At 43.3% G+C, this 17482-nt stretch overlaps 1 protein-coding gene across 4 annotated transcripts in view; it reads right to left on the bottom strand.

Moving 5' to 3' along the window:
- Positions 1-3844: 3844 nt before the first annotated feature.
- Positions 3845-17482, bottom strand: part of OLFM1 (olfactomedin 1) — a 50160-nt gene continuing 36522 nt past the window's right edge. For all 4 annotated transcript variants that reach the window (XM_005293226.4, XM_005293224.5, XM_024106025.3 and 1 more), the window contains exons 5-6: positions 11887-11993; positions 3845-5542 (exon numbers count right to left, since the gene is read on the bottom strand). In XM_005293226.4, the coding sequence (XP_005293283.1) occupies positions 4868-5542; positions 11887-11993 (782 nt within the window). In that variant the 3' untranslated portion in view covers positions 3845-4867. The remainder of the gene's footprint in view (positions 5543-11886; positions 11994-17482) is intronic.

Below are 17482 nucleotides of genomic sequence, written 5' to 3'. Positions count from 1 at the left end.
TCATGCCGTCCAAGCAAGGATAATATGTGAGAAAAAGAGAATTAAACTGGACAGAGGGAGAGGAAGGTAAGAGCTCGGAGGGTGAACAAAGTGAAAAGAGGGAAGGGAGTGAGTGAAAGGTAGGGAGGAAGACTCAAAGGGGAAGATGTAGAAAAGGAATGGGGCAAAAGAAATCAAGGGAGAGAGGGGAAAAATAAAAGGGTGAAGAGAAAGAGTAGAAGTAGAGAAAAGAGACACAGAATTGGGCAGGGAGATTTGGGCAGAAGGAAGATGCAGCACAGAAAGCAGTGGGAGATGAGAAGTAAGGGAGAAGAGGAGAAGAGGAGAGATGAAAGGGGTATTGCATGGAGAGAACAGTCAGAGCTGATCTCCCCTGCTTGGTTTCTGAGCTTTGGACCATTCTAAAAAAAATGGCTCACATATTACACATGTTCTTCTCTCTGCAGCTTTGAAGTAGACAAGGGCACAGTGCACTCAAAACCTATTGAAAGAGGGCTGCCAGTGAGAGCTTTCCCTGAGTGGGAGGAGGAGTGATAGATACTCCTGGTCCCTTGTATATCTGATCATTGTGACCCCATAGACGAGAGGGAGGTAACGTGGTACAGTGCAGTGGAAGCCAATGAATCTACTAAAGGCAGGAAAGCACCGTGGCTTGGTGAAGCCCAAGCATGAAAGAGATCAGAGTCTTGCTGAGGTTATTTCTCTTTCCTCTGTAGAATCATCTGATGAGCATGTGAATGGCTCGCTCATCTTTCCATTAACTGGCACCCAACACATCCAGAACTACAGATGAACCAGCTGGAGCTCAATGGGTCAAATGAATCAAATGACAATGTTAGGCTAAGTGCTGACTTGAAATATAGGCAAATTTATTGCTCAGCTATAAACCGTCACCTGGGACTAAATATTGCTGCTGTAAGTGAATGCAGAATCTAGGCTCTGGAATCCACTTAACACAATGCAGTCTCTGAAACCCACACAAATATTTAGCAAAGACCTTTTAAAGCAATACCTTCTAAAATATTAACTTCACACACACACACACACACACACACAGGGCCAAATTTTTCATTACTGCAATTCATTGACTTCCTTGGGGAAATGCCAGCAGTGTGTTTGGCCCAGTGTACTTCATGCACCAAATAAGTCAATTGTGATAGAAATGAATCCTTCTGGGACACATTTGCCTCAGAATGGCTCATCCACTTGAAAAATAATGCACACCAAAAATATATTACCATATGGTGGCCGTTTATAGAATACGCACAACAGGCTAATAGGACAAAGGTGCAGTCAATTTGACCACTTTTCTCACCTCATTAACTTTGGCACATGTTATGGGGAAAGCTGTTCGGCCTTTGTAATGTTCAAGGACACTAGGTTGGTTCAGGTTTGTATTAAATGAATTGGACTAGAAAAAGGAATTTAAATATAGTGTCTATGCAGAGGCAATCCAGCGTATTATGTGTGGTGCTTGAGTAATGCTGGAGAAATATTCTATAATAAACCTATGGTAACAACTAGAATTCAAATCTATGAAGGGAATGAGAGAGGCAAAGAAAGATCTGTTGTGATACACATAAATAGCTGGGCAACTCGTGTTCTTTATGCAGTGAGGACCTGCTCCAAAGCCTGTTGAAGTTGATAGGAGTCTTTCCATTGATCTCAATGGGTTTTGGATCCGGCCCTAAATCTTTCAAAGAACAGCTGAGCTCTTCCTAAATGAGTCCCTGCTCACGGAATACACTTGTTAAGTGGATACAATGCAGGTGCTTTAAAGGCTCCCCGCTTAACAGATTTTTTTACTGCACATTGAAAATCGATACTGTTGCCAATTATATCATGGTTCTTTCTTCCCTTTTTTAGCTTCTAGGAAGGAAAACCATTGCTATAAATCTAGGAGACCCATAAATGTAGCAATTCAGCGCATTAGAAATGTGCTGCGTGATATATAATCAAATCCCCAGAAAGCAGTCCCCGTTCCCGATATGAGCTCTCATTTCAGTAAGTCATCACCCAGGTGGGATTCCAAGATTTACACAACTGGCTCAGAAATCTAGTTGTGAAGAACCATTCTTTGGCCATGATGCCATCCATTTGTGAGGAAACAGTGTTCTGTCATGCTTTATTTTTCCCCCTTCATCTTCTGCTGAAACATTTTTTCAGGGATTATGCATTAGGGTCAAGAGGACGAATCCCGTATGTTCAGTTTGCTGATTGCACCTCTCATTATGTTCAATTTCCTACGATTGATGAGCCCTTGTTACTTCTGAAGTGGTCAGTACTGACTAACATGGAAATCCCTTTATGGAATTCTCTGCTAGAAGCCTTATTTAGGAGAAAGCAACGTATCTGCACTCATCGGCCTTAGCTGAGAAGCCTGATTGCTGGTGCTACAAGACATGTTTATCTGCATCTCTCTCTTTTTGAAAGAATGTAAGCTTAGTTTATGATAATGAAAGGAAGCATTCTTACAGTCTGTGTAAGGGCAGGCTGGGGATTGAATTCAATGGGGCTCCTCACATGTGTAAGAAATGCAAGACTGGTTCTTTAATTGTTACACGAACACTCTCTCAGCCTGCCCTATATGGATTCAATAAAGGGATCTCAGACGCCAGTGTTGGATCATCTGTGATTTGTCCCTCTCCTGCACTAATCTCCAGTACATTGCAATAAGCCTTAACATTATTGCTGATGGTCAGAGGCAACTGGGACGTGACCTTGGGGAGAAAATGGCGATGGGACACCTGAGTTTCACCTGGTGTGTTGGATCAGCTGAGCAGTGATCAGTCGACAGAGGGCAGGAGAGTGAATCTGGTAATGGTGATGAGTCATCAACAGGGGAAGTGTCCTTGGTGGTCAGGGAGGCAGGGTGTCCAAGGATCATGGTTTTACAGGTAGTTAGGGGGCGCATATTGGCAGCACAAGGCCTTAGGGCCCACAGAGCATTAGCAGATTCAGCTGTCGGCCACCCTGGGATTATTTGAAGGCAAGGGTTGGTATGCCATGACATTCCTCAGCCCCATGAGCTCTTCACAATGGGCAAAGACAAGACGAGACAGTCTTACGCTGACTTGAACCTAGTATCTCTGATACTGGGTCGAGGATGATCAGAGGCAATGGTGAGCCATTACAAACATTGGGGTTTGGTGCCTTTCAAGCAGGAGGACAGTTTCATCATTCTAAAATGTTCTCAAATTATTACCAGGGTATGAAAACACTGTAGTTTCCGTCTTCAAGTCCAAGGCTCGGTGTCTTCACCTCTGATGAAAATGGTGGAGAGAGGCCACGTGTCAAATGCTGTTCTGAAAGCCAAAGGGTTTAGTCAGGATGTAGAACAGGAAAGACTCGGCCCTGCTGGGAGCAAAAGAGGCCGTCTTTGCTGGCAGTGAATCAATACAGCATCAAGGCTTTGCTTCCTTTTGTAGTAGAGACTGTTTAGATGAATGAAGTGAGGAATTTAACTCCTTAAAGCAGAAGATACTCAGCCTGCTTTTCACTGCCCAAATCCCAGGGGCTGAGTGAAAGGCAGGTACACATCAGGCAGAGCTCATGGGCAGTGATGCATACACTATAATCTAAACATATGCATAAGTCCTGCAACTGAGACAGCATCCACCTGATTCTTTGAATGACGCACACTGGAAAGCAGACAGTCCTCTGAAATTCCCGAAGTTGCTGCCCGGTGCCAGCTGTTGTACACAGTAGGCCACTTTTCCCTTTTAGTCATCCCCAACACAAGATGGTTGCACAGAGATATAATTGAGAATTAGTAACTCTATAATTTACTAATGTTCCACCCCCTACATACACAGAGCCAGCACACAATAAACAAAACAGGGAAGTCTCCTAATATTTTTATTGTTCCTTAGATAACTGTGGATAGTACAAAGTTTTCCTCTTTAAAAAAATTAATTTCCTTCACAAGTCCATCCTCCTAAGACTTCATATGGGAATCTGATGCCACAGAATATCCACAGAAGCTATTTCCATCAATCATAATGCTGTGTAGATATTATAACAGTAAGAGAATATTTTTTTAAATTAGCAACATGAAATTGATTACCTGTGTATAAGGGGTGAACACTGATTCATTGTCATTTTTTAAGAAACGAAACCATCATTTATTAATCCAAACTACATCATTGCATTTACAACATTCATTGCATAAACTAGACATACAAAGTTTTGCCACCTCTGGTAAATAACAGACATACATGATACAGTATATTTGCTGAATACATAAGTTCAAACAATATGGGTACAACAACTTGTTCATAATACGTACTTAAACCATCGTGTTTAATAGTTACTAAGACACAGATCCATGAGCTACTTTGGGTCTCACACAGTTAATCTAAGAGACAAAAACACAGTTGAGAGACAGTAGCTGCAATGGAATGCAAGTAAAACTAACCAGTGTTAGTCTTAACCAAACACCCCCTGGAGAGGGCCATCTTTTCCACTTAGAAATACAAATCACACATCCATCATAGCTGACCGTGATGTAGGAAAATGTCCATGCAACTCACATGAGAGAGAGAGAGAGAGAGAGACTCCCCAGTGATAATTTCCAACAGTCATTGCCTTACTTCTTTAGCATGTACTGGAGATTTGCTATTGGAACCAAAAGCAAAACAAAAACTTCAGTGTTTCTTTAAGTGCAGTTCCAGCTGCAAGTATATGATTATTCTTAAGTCTATAGAACACAGGCTTGGACTTCTAGAAATGTAGAGGTAATGCTGATGTCAGGGGTATGCTGTATAATCCTCTGTCAAGTTGTTCTTTATTTTGGCAGCTGTTTTTTAATAAGTGTGTTTCCTTGATATTAGTATTTTTTTTTAATTAGTTTCTAGACAAAAGTGGACTACAATTCATCAGACCTGATGACGTGGAAGAGGGTGACGTTGTAAAGTATCTGATGCCCGTTGTTCCAAGCGTAGAGGGCTCGGTCCTTCGGGTTGTAGTCTAACATGGAAATGTGTGAGTATTTGTTTTGGAATGGGATATCAATGTACTCGTAAGTGGAGGCATTGGTCTGGTAAGCATAGTGCACCTTGGTTCCTCCTGAGTACCCGTTGGTGACGTAGAGCGTACCGCAGATGATAAAGGCCTCGCCGGCGCTGCGTTTCGGGTAGCTGGTGTTCCAGGTCTGCAGGCTCTGCAGGGTGTTGGGGTCCAGCTTGCTAATAACAATGTTCCCTGCGTTTTGATTGGTAGCATAGACAGCCCACAAGCCGTTTTCATCCACCATGAGGTCAATGTCAGAATGGCCACCCCAGGCGTAGTGGTACATGTTGTTGTAGCCAGCATAATCCAGGCTGCGAGTCTTGAGGATGCTCTCTGTTTTCAAGTCAAACCTGATGATTATGTGGCTTTGGTATTTGTTGAAATAGATCGAGCCATTGTAGACCACTTGGCCAGTGCCAGACCAGGGGTGAGGGAGACGGTGAGAGGTGAAATTGTCTGTATTCATGAAATCCGACATGCTTTTGTACTCTCGGACAAAGCGGTTGTTGTGGTAGCTATCCATGTACCAGACCTAGGCAAACAATGGAAACACTTCATGTTAGAAGACAGCAGAGAACCACCATAACAAATGATCAATAGAGAGAGATTCCCCCCCACACACACACAGTTCTGGAAGATATGTAGGGCGACGGCATCATAAGTTACCTTAGAAATTAAACTAGATGTTAAAAGGGAACAATCTGAAGACTAAACTAAGGAAACCTCACTTTGAGGAGAAAAGCCTGTCACTCTTTTCCCACAGTGTCTCATTATACCCATGAGGAATGGACAGACTGTTTCTGGCCTCACTGGTTCTAGAAGTGTTGCCCTCTAGCTCATCACCGGAACACACACTCCAAGACCCTGCTTATTCAGAGAATGACATGGAGGCCTGCAGTTATTAACGGTAGGTTTTCTCTTGGACAGACACCAAGGGTCACCAGAAATCCAGAGCAAATTGCTAGGAGTAGAGGTTGTAATTGGCAACCTGCTTGAAAATGATGTATTTGGAGGATGCTACCAATGATCAAAAAAATAGGTCCACAGTCTAAAAAGCAACTGATTGAATTAACTAGCGCACAAAAGCTTTCCAAGATGGGGACGCTAACATCTTTCCAGCAGCTCTGTAGTTTAAACTGTTGCCTTGAAGTACCGGGTGGTTGTTTTTGTCCTTTGAAAGGGCAATTAACATCTCAGTCTGCCTGGATAAAAACAGTATATTATGTTGATGCCTCTGTTTTGCTTCCTGTAGGCCTCATCAGGGCAGCATGTATTAAATTATATCATCTTCTGTGTGGAACTCCATTAATTTGGCATACACAAGAATATGAATGCAATAGCTCAGTGTCATGGAAATTCATTGGAAAGTCCTTATCCGTTTAAAAATCATGCTCTCCTGCATCAAAAGCTCAAAGCGAGGCTGCTACAACACAATAGATAAAGACATCAAAATCTCACTATTGTTAGATTATTGGTTGATGGTGGAGATATTTTAGATTATTACTTAAATGCCAGTTCACTAAGGACACTGTCTAGACTCCTTACAAAATGCTTTAGTCATTTGCAACCAAGACTGAAGCAAATTACAAAGCAATACAGTTAGCGAGGAGACAAAAAAATCTGTCCTACTGATGACATTTTGTATGCAGCTGCCTAACAAGAAGACAGCTGTTTTCTAGACCAGAAATTGTCTGAGTTGGAGGAGAGATAATATATGAAATAGGAGTAGAGATGACTTTTAGGAGATGTATTTGCACGTCTTAAACAAATACAACTTTTGTCTGTATGGTCCTTGCAAAACCTCCATCGAGTTCTGTGCAGGAAGATTGAGCACTTAGGTATCAATGGGAAAATTCATGTTAACCACAGATGTGCATAAGAACATAAGAACGGCCATCCTGGGTCAGACCAAAGATCCTTCTAGCCCAGTAACCTGTCTTCCAACGGTGGCCAATGCCAGGTGCCCCAGAGGGAATGAACAGAACAGGTAATCATCAAGTGCTCCATCCCCTGTCACCCATTCCCAGCTTCTGGCAAACAGAGGCTAGGGACACCATCTCTGCCCATCCCGGCTAATTATCATTGATGGACCTATCCTCCATGAATTTATCTAGTTCTTTTTTGAAGAACTTGCCAAGGAGACAGTGTTAAAACCCATATCTGGATTAGAGTAGGGTTTGGGATTCAGATTTTAGTTTGAGATTCTGGCCCCAGTGAAGTCAACAACAGAACTTCTAGGGCGAGGATTTCACTCCAGGAGTTCAGGCTTAAACTGAAGAGCACTGACTGATCTCATGAGATTTTGACTCAATCTAAACTGGAAAACAGATACCTTTTGGTTCTGGATCTGCCCTGGAATCAGAACTGTAAGGGGTGGAATCAAGCCCAGAGATTTTAATCTAATCTCCATCACCATCTGAAATTTTGAAAGGGTTTGGATTGAAACCCCTGGTTCGAGCCTATCTCTAGTAGTTTGATTTGCTATCCTCAAAAAATGTCCTGGGAAGTATTTGTCAATTTCACACAGGCCTTGTTTTGATCAAAGATGTAAAAGATAATTATGCTACTTCCAGAAGAAGCTGCACTGCTTTGTGTAACCAAAGATACAATAGATGTAACTGTAAATGCATAAAACATCCACGGATCAGAACCCCACCAGGCCATCATTGCCAGAGTCCTGTGAAGTCATCTGCTCTCATATGGCTATAAACTTCCACACATTGTGTTTGGTTGTTTATCTTAGAATGGCAAATTAACTTTAGAGCTCTGCAAAACATCTGCACTGAACTTCAAACACAGCCCAGGTTTGAAACATTCTGCAAACATGGATGAAGGATGGACCCACAACTGCAGTGTTCCACGCCCCTCCTTTGATAGGCCTGAGATGGGCGTCAGAAGGTCCCAGATGGAACAAGATCCCGAGCCCTCGGCAAGATGGTAGAGACAGAACATCTTGGGAGAAGGGATGTAGAGTTTCCCCCTTCAAAGGTGGAGTTTATTGAATTAGGGTTCCAATTTGGGGTTAAAGAACATTTTACCTTAAACTGAATTTACCCAGGAAATGACAATGCTTTACAAAAATCAAAACTGAGCCATCGTATTGCTCTGCTGCTCCTGTTTCATTATTTGGCATTAAAAAGTAATACATGCCAAACTTGGTGGGTATTTTTAAAACCATAAAAGCAGAAAACCTTGCTATGATGCTAACATTTTAGGGTGGCTGAATCTGATGAGATTCCTTGCTTCAGAAAACAAGAGATTGATAGCATTGTCTCGAGCCTGGTGTAGTGCAATCTGGCTTTGAGCTAGCTTCTTCCACACACAACTCTGCCAGCACACATCAATTCCAGCCTTCAACAGCCGCCTGCCCTTGCGTTGCCGGACTTCTCCGGAGAGACTCACAATCATGGCCAATTGTCTTCAGTGATATTATGACATGAACCAATGACTCATTTAGGGACCTGAACAGAAGAATACCCACCAAACGTATTGTGTGTTGTGATGTAACTCGGAGGTGATCAACACTTTGGCACCACCCACCATCGACTTCAAACTCTGCCATTTAACCCATGAAATTCAGAAATGTGTATGTTTCAAATAAAATCTATTGTAAATAATGCATGTACTTCTAAACTTAGAGCTACAGTCCCTACAAAACCTTGTTGCTCCCTTCCTACCTAAAAATATCATCTACCGGAGAAAAGAAATTATGTGTGACAGCTATTAAAGAGAGGGCTCCTAGATGATAAGATAATAAAAATAATTAATAATAACGATAGACAAATAGCTTTCTGAAGATGCTCGGAACCACGGAAGGCCCTTATAATGCAATCAGCCAATTAGAGTTTGTTTTGAAGATGTAATGGGCCAGATTCTCCTCTTGCACCAGTGTAAATCTGGATCAGCTGCACTAACATCAACAGACTGAGTAAATACTCCAAAATTTAGCCCAAGCAGAATAATCCTGTGTCTTATTGAGAGTGAAAAGAGAAGTGATATGGGTACAGGGTTCTGGTTCTGCTCCATAAATTACATTTTTAATGATGATGAGCATAAAGTTTGGTTTAATTATTGTCAGAAGTCATATCAGACGGATCCTGTGCAGCCAATCCTGTTACTGAGCAGCTGACCATAAGCACTTAAATTAACAAGCCAGCCAGCCAACTTAATTGATTATGTACTTTAAAAATCCCTGTAAGCTTATGGATACGCAAGGCCCGGACTGACGGCAGAATACAATAGGTCTGCTCTGAGAACCAAACAGCACACCGCAGAAGAATAATGAGCAATGAGATAAAGTCACTCTGCTGCACCAACCTCCATCAGAGAAAGGGATTCAATCTGCATCAGTTAGAAGGTACAACAGCAATAAACTTGTCATGAAAGTTTGTCACCAGATCACTGTGTCCCAGCCTTGAAAATAAGCATTTTAGCTTCACTTTGACATTTTTCATTATATGGCAACAGAGGCTTGGGTTTTCTTGACATAATCTCTCATCATTTCTTAAGGTTTGTACCACTGAGGCCTGTAAGAGGGATACCTGGGACTAAAATAAAACCCCTTCCATCGGGATTTTGGATCTTGCGGTTGACTCAGAGTCTCTTGGGCAAGGCCACTAAGGGGCAGGCAAGGAACGGGGGCGTTTCACAGACGCATAGAGTTTAAGGCCAGAAGGGATTATTAGGTCATCTAGTCTGACCTCCTATATATCACAGGCAAGTACATTTCACCCAGTTACCCCTGTACTGAACTCAATAACTTGTTTGTTCATTAAAGCATCTCTTCCAGAAAGGCATCCCAGCTTGATCTGAAAACATCAAGAGATGCAGAATCCACCACTCTTCTTGGTTAATCAGCCTCACTGTTAAAAATCCTGCTGTCTTATTTCCAGTTTGACTTTGTCTGGCTTTCGCTTTCAGCCAATAGTTCTTGATATGCCTCCCTCTGCTACAGTAAAGAGCCCTTTAGTATCCAATATTGGCTTTCTGTGAAGATATTTATACACTATAATCATGACACCCCTTCTTCTTTTTAATAAACTCAACCGATTAAGTTGGAGAGAGGAAGGGACAGACTGTCTTTCCCTCTGCATAGTGCCCTTGGTTTAATGCGCATGTTCAGAGCTAAGAAGCATCCCTGAACTGAAATTGACTTTGGAATCATCAGTAGGTATCTTCTTTCTAGTAGGCTTCCTCCCAGTCTCAGCCAGAGAACCCAAACAAAGGGTAAGCTATTAAATTAATTTGCCCTCCCACCCTGCCTTGACAGTGCTGCTGCTCCCCCTCTTTTGACTAAGGCTGCATTAAACAATAGTGAATTTCCATTTAGCCAAGCTTTTTTGTTTGTTTGTTTTGCATCCTATAATGTCCTCAGCAAATGCCTTCAGATATTTTCCATTCCATCACTCATTGGAAACCTAGATTGATTTTCAGCGAGTTATTGGCTTTGTACCTCCTTGTGAGCAGAGCCGCATAGTCTGAATTGAAAAGACCAAAACAGAGCAAAACAAAAACCTCTCTTGATGCAGCAAATTAATTCTACACATCAATGAAGGTGGAGGAAGGAGGAGGAGGGGAGATGTAGCTTGGTCAGATGACTTTATCTGAGAGATGAGCAGCAATGTTATAGAAATGAATGGGACTTCGATGTCCCTTCCTGTTGGCTAATAACTGTCGGCCTGATTCTATATGGACCTGCACTTTGAGCCGTCATCTACACCTGTGTGAATTTTGTCAAAGCATGAAAAATAAATCTAGACTTGAACCACAAGCCAAATATTGGAGTCTCCCTCTCATCTGCTTTGTAGAGGACACATACCTGTTCATTATGCTTTAGAAAACAGGGAAGCTTCAGACAGGGAAGCCTTTAAAAAAAAATCTAAGGGAACATTAATTTTATAGAGAGCGGGCTGTTACCATTAGCTGGCTAAACAGAAATGTGTACTCATCAGACCAATAAACAGCAAATGGATTTTAACTCACAGTTGATAATGAGAAGCAACTAGAGCACGTTTTGCACGTGTAACGTACTTGGAATTTGCATTCAGATATCCAGCCGGAAATAAGGCCACTGTTTTACTGAGCCCCCTAGGAATGTGCTTTATAAGTTAATAAAAATAATTACAGATGTTGAGTAGTCTGCCTAGAATGAGTTTGATGGGTCTCGGTCCAGTTCCTAGTGCACTCATGTCTTCTCCATTAAGAACTCAATTGTAATCGGCCATAACAGGAAACTTGGTTGGCAGGCTGAGGATGGACTGACCCATGGAGATGGTACTATCCTCCCCTCCATGGGGGCAGTGCCTGCATGCCAGAGGTGAGGCAGCCTGTGGTGGGCGGGGGGGAAACTTGACCCATCATTACCAATGGATAAAGAGAGAACTCCAGTGGCTGTGAGTCTGGAACTTTTAAAATTAACATAAAAAAATGTCAGGAATAAAATAAATAAGTAAACCTCCCCCTCTCAAAAAAAAACCAACAACAAAAACAAAAAAAAACAACCAAGAGGCAAAGCTTCAAGAAGCGCTACAATGTGTGTGGGTTGTAATGACTTGTGGTCAATCTCTCCGACTCCCTTGCCTTTGGGCCAATCAAAGAAGAGCCTTTAGAGAATCCATTCCAGGTTTGACATGTAGCTCAGCACCTGCTAAGCAGGACCTTATGAGTTTAATAAGTGCTGTGTGGATATGCATGCAGTGCAGACAGGGTCAATAAAGCTCAGACGCATCAAGTCTTTCCACTGTCTTCAGTGGGCATTGGACTGGAGATTTGATGGTGGACCTCTATTCAGAGTCTCAGTGCTTTGCTGCAAAGAGCTCTGAGTAACATGGGACATGCTGTGTGTGGGACGGGGGGAGGGGAACATTGTAATCTTACCTTGTTTTCACCTTCTGGAGCTAAAGGATCTGTCATCCATGATCCAAACCTTGATCCAGAGGTTTTTATTGTGACTGGGTCACTTATTCCTGTCAGCTTCCCACAAGCTGTAAAAAAGCGGAAAGTCGGTGAGCAATGCGATGAATGAGTGAATAGGCTTCAGCGTGTGTGGCAGACCTGAGACATTCAGAACTTAGCAGCTCTGAGGAGTGACACGGGCATTAAGACTCGCCCACGTTGCTGTGACATTGCCTCTCTCCAGTTGATAGGGAGCTAGTTTAATTAAGGGCAATTAGATTGTGAACAGCTGTCGGATGCTTTTGTTTGTTTCATTCTGCTTAATAACAATTGTCCTTATCACAGTGCCCCTAAGAAAATGAACTTTCCCGAAAACAAACGTGCTGCGAATGTCGCAGAACAGCAAATGAGGAGAAGAGTTAGCCAGCGTTAGCCTGAGAAATTAGCCTGAATAGTGACTGTTCAGTTTTGCTGTAACAGACCTGGTGATGCTCATTCTGAGTCTCCAGACATTCCTCGGACAGGTTAAAAGGTGGGGTATTATATATAAATATACTTATCTTCCCAGCAAAACTATCTACCTGTACCTATCTGTCATCTTCTCTGGTGCCCAGCACCATAGTATCTAAGCGCCTCACAAACAGTAATGTCTTTTCCTCACACACAACGCCCTGTGAGGTAGGGAATTCTTGCTACACAATTGAAACACAACACGATTAAGGGCATGAGTTTTAGAGGCACGGCACCCTTGCCGCTGGCTTTACCTGGAGTTTTGGGTGGTCAGCATCTCCGAAAATCTGGCCTTAGTGATCTGCCCACGGTCATGTAGTGTGTCTGTGGCAGAGCCAGGAATTGTGGCCAGATCTCCCAATCACTAGTCTAGTGATATAAGCACTGCCCAAGCTAGTGAGCTTACCAGAACTGGGATTTGAACACATGCGCATTGGAACTAAAGTCTAAGGGCCAGATTTTTAAAAGGTATTTAGCTTCCTCAGGATTTGGATAAGATTTTCCAAAGCACCTGGGCTCTTAACTCCCATTGACTTCAAACTCCCCGAATTCAAGGGGAGTTACATGCCTACACCCTTTTGAAAAGGCACCTATCTGTGACTAAATACCTTTAAAAATCTGGCTCTGATGTCTTAACCACTCATCCATTCTCCTTGCTCCTTCAATTTTCTGTATCAATCTATCTCTTCCATGGTTCCACACAGTAAAATATAATCTTGTCTCTTTCTCAGGATTCACACCAATAAATGTCTTCCGCGCTTCATTTTTAGTGTCTAAAATATAGCCATATGGTGATTTCATATTTACAATAATACCCCCAAGTTTCAGTAACGCTGCCATCCCAGGCTGTTGAAACACTTGCATATACGCACTAAAGAACGACGAGGGGAAAGTCAAAGCAAGCTGCAGCAGAAGAATCTGCCGACTGAGACTGAACGTACTGTTGCTACAGGAGCAGTCGTTTAAAACCCTCGCACCCGTTCTGCAAAGCAGCTCTTGTAGATCCGTGTCCTTTATAAGCTGACATAAGGGTAGACGAATATGGATAACAATGCAAACTGAACTTGGGAAGGTGTTCGCTGGCTCTGATCTTTAGGTTGTTAAACCTGTGACACTTCAGTCAAGGAGAAGGTCTCAGTAGTAAAGTGGCGCGTATGCTATTGGCAATGGATTTTGATGCTTGAACTGAACTGCAGCGAACATGGTTTCTTTAGCCAAAACTGGAAATCCGGGGCCAGATCCCTCAGGGGTAAGTTGGCTGTAGCTGCACTGAAGTCAATGAAGCTGTGCTGGTTTACAGCAGTTCAAATCAGGCCCTTGGTTTTAAGCTGTTATTAAGTACATGCCTAAGATTTCTGGGATATCTATTCTTTGAGTTTCCATTTGGTCTGTTCTAATTAGCCAACTGGACGGCTTCTTAGCTATTCAGTAGTGGGTGAGATTGTTACCTCTACTCCAGCCCCTTTTCACAGGGCAAAAGCATCAGAGCAGTGAAAAAGGCCCCTAAATTTTCCCTAAAAGCCCTGAATGTGGCTGAGAGACGCTGTGAAAGAGAGCCGTAAAGCGGCCTTCTGAGGCCCCCCTCCCAAGCCCTGGCATGAGGGACATGCTGCGGGTGTGGCTGAAGGTGGGAGGAACGCATCAGGGACGGGGACACAGGCACATCATACAGCTCTGTGGAAATTCTGGGCCGCCCTGTAGCCCATCGGCCAGCCCAGCGAGGCTGTGGTAACTTAGGCCTCTAGGGCTGTCTAAGTTACACCAGAGTCCCCAACACAGCCTAGAATCAGGAAGGCAAAAGGTGCCAGGAAGCCATGTCAGCTCTCCCACTGTCAAACGACACTGGAGGCAATGCACTTTCCTGTTACAAGGTAAACTAGGGTAAGTCGCCCTGGGTGGGTGATATAGCACTGACCTCGCCTAGCTACCTGGCAGTAAAACACTACAAGTGCTTTGTCCCAAGTTAAGATTTTACGGGGACATAGCTATTGGTGTTTCTTAGCTTGCTGTCAAAACAAACAAGCAAACAACAAAACCCCTCGTTGTATCAATGAAGACAAAGCCTTAGACAATAAAAAAATACCACCGTCCTAGTGTGTGCCCCTGACCCCCACCAATAACAATACCATTCTTTAGCCAGTCATGACTTCCCAGAGTAAAATCTCTCACTTCAGATATGGTTCTTTGCTTCCATGCGTTGCAGCACATCTTCAGCCTACCACCGTACGTCTGATATGTTCTAAAGTAACTACTAGGGCTATTCTGCATGATCTCACCCCCAAGCAGAGATGGGATGGAAATGTAGGAGAGCGCGGCCAAAAAGCCGAGCGTCCATGCAGCCCAGAATGTAGGTTGAAGGATGAATGCTTCTTGACATGGACTGAATTCAGCCTAAATCCCTCTCAGCCACGGATGAGGTATTGGTGAAAGAATACAAAGAGTTAAAGAATATGCGAGTAATTTCTTGCAAATTTTCCTGCACAAGACCAGCCTCTGTCTACTTGGCTTCCAAATGCTCCCTGCCATTCTCATACCACTACATTGCTGTCAATTTATTCACTAGCCCTCTATTTTCCTGGAAAGAATACTTGTATAAAGCCCATTGATTTTTTTTTTTTTTAAAGCTGATACCGGTAAACTGGTGTTGTTTGCAAGTAGTTAGGCTACAGCTCACTTTGCATTTAGCTGGAGACACATTTATAACAGTTTCCCAGTGGAAAACTAGGGCTGATCGTATTCCAGGCTAGAAGTCTCTTTCATGGTTTAAATTCTCTTTCATGGTTTAAATCTGTCATGAGCCGCAGGTGCCAGTGGGCAAAATCTAAAAAGTTGGAGCTACACGGCCAGGATTTAGAAACATAGGACTGGAAGGAAGTTCCTGGGTCTTTGAGTCCAGGCCCTGCTATCACAGGTAACCCCATCATACAATCCCATTCATAAATTTATCATGTAGATTAAGAACCTACCACTTGAACAAGACTTGTATCCTGGACTCTCATATTAAAAGTCAGATGCATTATCGATTTAGCCACCTGAGTTCCATCTAAGGTAAGACGACATCAGTCATTAGGTGTTATTGTTCTGGAGGGGCAGCTACAATCTTTGCACTGCATTGGGAAATTCTAGTGGCATTTGTTCATTCCAGCCAAGAAGCAACTACAGACATTACACAACGGTCTTTTTCATGCCATGTGCTTAGTGATTGCTGGATATAAGCTGTGAGGAACTGTGTGTTGTGAAAAACTCTACAAGGTGCTGAATTCTTTCTGCTAGGCATGGAGACTCCTCAATGTGAACCCAGCTCAGCATCTCACAGGATAGGATCCTTGTATAGCCCGTCTATTATAAATAATTTGCACATATACAGCCTTGGATCTCAAACTGCTTTGCATACATTAATGAGTTATGCCTCAAAAGGCCCTGGTGATTTAAGGTTAGGGTGACCAGATAGCAAGGGTGAAAAATCCAGACAGCGGGTGGTGGGGGGGGGGGGGGAATAGGAGCCTATATAAGAAAAAGCCCCAAATATGGGGACTGTCCCTATAAAATCGGGACATCTGGTTACCCTAGTTAAGGTTCTTGATTGTCGTCCCGTTTTACATCTTGGGACGTTGAGGCATAAAGAAATTATCTGATTTGTTCAAGGAGATACCGTGCAATGAGTCAGTGGCGGAGCTGGGACTAAAATCCAAAATTCCTGACTCTGCGGCCCCTCATTTAACCATTAAACAATACTGCCTATCGTAGAGCCTTTTAATTTTTAACTCCTCATTGACTGGGCCTTCTTTCTGGAACTCCTAAATTATGCTCCTTAATCACACCCAAGGGCTCACTCTTGAGCAACAAAGAGCAACCCTTTCAAACGCTTAGGTGCAGAGTATTTGCCTACATAGCAAACTCAGCCCTTCTGGGCTCAAAAAATACAAATAGCAGGGATATGTGGGCCACCGCTTTGTTCTGTGTTCATACAGCACCTAGCGCAATGGAGTCCTACCCAGGGCTCCTGCGTGCTACCACAATAGAAATAATTAATAATAATATGCTCATGGCTCAGTCACGGTCTTCTTTATACTCACACTCATGTTTTTCATACTGAATATCCCAATATTTGGGTAAACCTGAATAACCCCCCAATAGCTCGGTGTTTCTGCTTGTTTTTCCTCAGACTCTTTTAGTGCTTCAGGGAACCATTTATGGTGCTTAAGTGATGCAAGTCCAGACATTTGGAGGGTATTTCAAGTCACTGGGTGGTGAGACTCACATAAAATGACTTGGGTTTGCTTTATGTTGTCTCCACACATTATTCCCGGATGCAGAGGGGGAAAAAGGAGGGGCTTGAAAAAACAAACACGACTGTACAACTGCTATGAAATTCCAGTCACTAGAGGTTTTTAAGGACAGATGAGACAAACATCTATCAGGCATGGTCTAAGCATACTTAGTCCAGCCTCAGCCTGGGGAGATGGACTAGGTGACCTCTTGAGGTCCCTTCCAGCCCTACATTTCCCCAAATACCATGTCAGATTTATTTGGGGTCCTGTAGAGCCCGACTGCACAGGGCTAGAGAATGGCAGTCAGACTCACGCCAAACACCAGGCTGGCTCAGCAAATATGGTTTATGGCTGATATTTTCAAGGCTCAGTTCACTGGGGTTCCACATGATCCCTTCTTTTGACCTTGCCTTCACTAAATCACCCTCAAGGGAGGCGAGGGCATACCTCAGCCAGCTAACATGGGTTCCTGCTACGGCTGTCATCTCTTCACTAGGCTTGTAATAGGGGTTAAAACACCTCTTTTTGCACAGCCAGTGCATGAGGTGTGGTGGCCGAGCAGCCATTTTAAAGCCATAGGATCTTTAGATTCATGACAAAGGGCTTGTTCGATTTTGGACTCAACGGTTATTGTGAGTCGCCAGCATGCCAGGCCAAGTTCGGGCCTTGCTTCATTGCTGGGGATAGATTCTGCCCCCCCGGGCAGAGGGAGTCCCATGGAAGTCAAGGGAAATTATTTGTATCCTGCAGCAGGACAGTGGCAGGGCTCTACTGGGGGGTGGAGCGATCGCCGCAGA

The sequence above is a fragment of the Chrysemys picta genome, chromosome 18, assembly GCF_011386835.1.
Source record: "Chrysemys picta bellii isolate R12L10 chromosome 18, ASM1138683v2, whole genome shotgun sequence".
NCBI lineage: Eukaryota > Metazoa > Chordata > Testudines > Emydidae > Chrysemys > Chrysemys picta.
The sequence above is the reverse complement of the archived record's forward strand: the minus strand, read 5'-3'. Positions and strand labels throughout refer to the sequence as shown.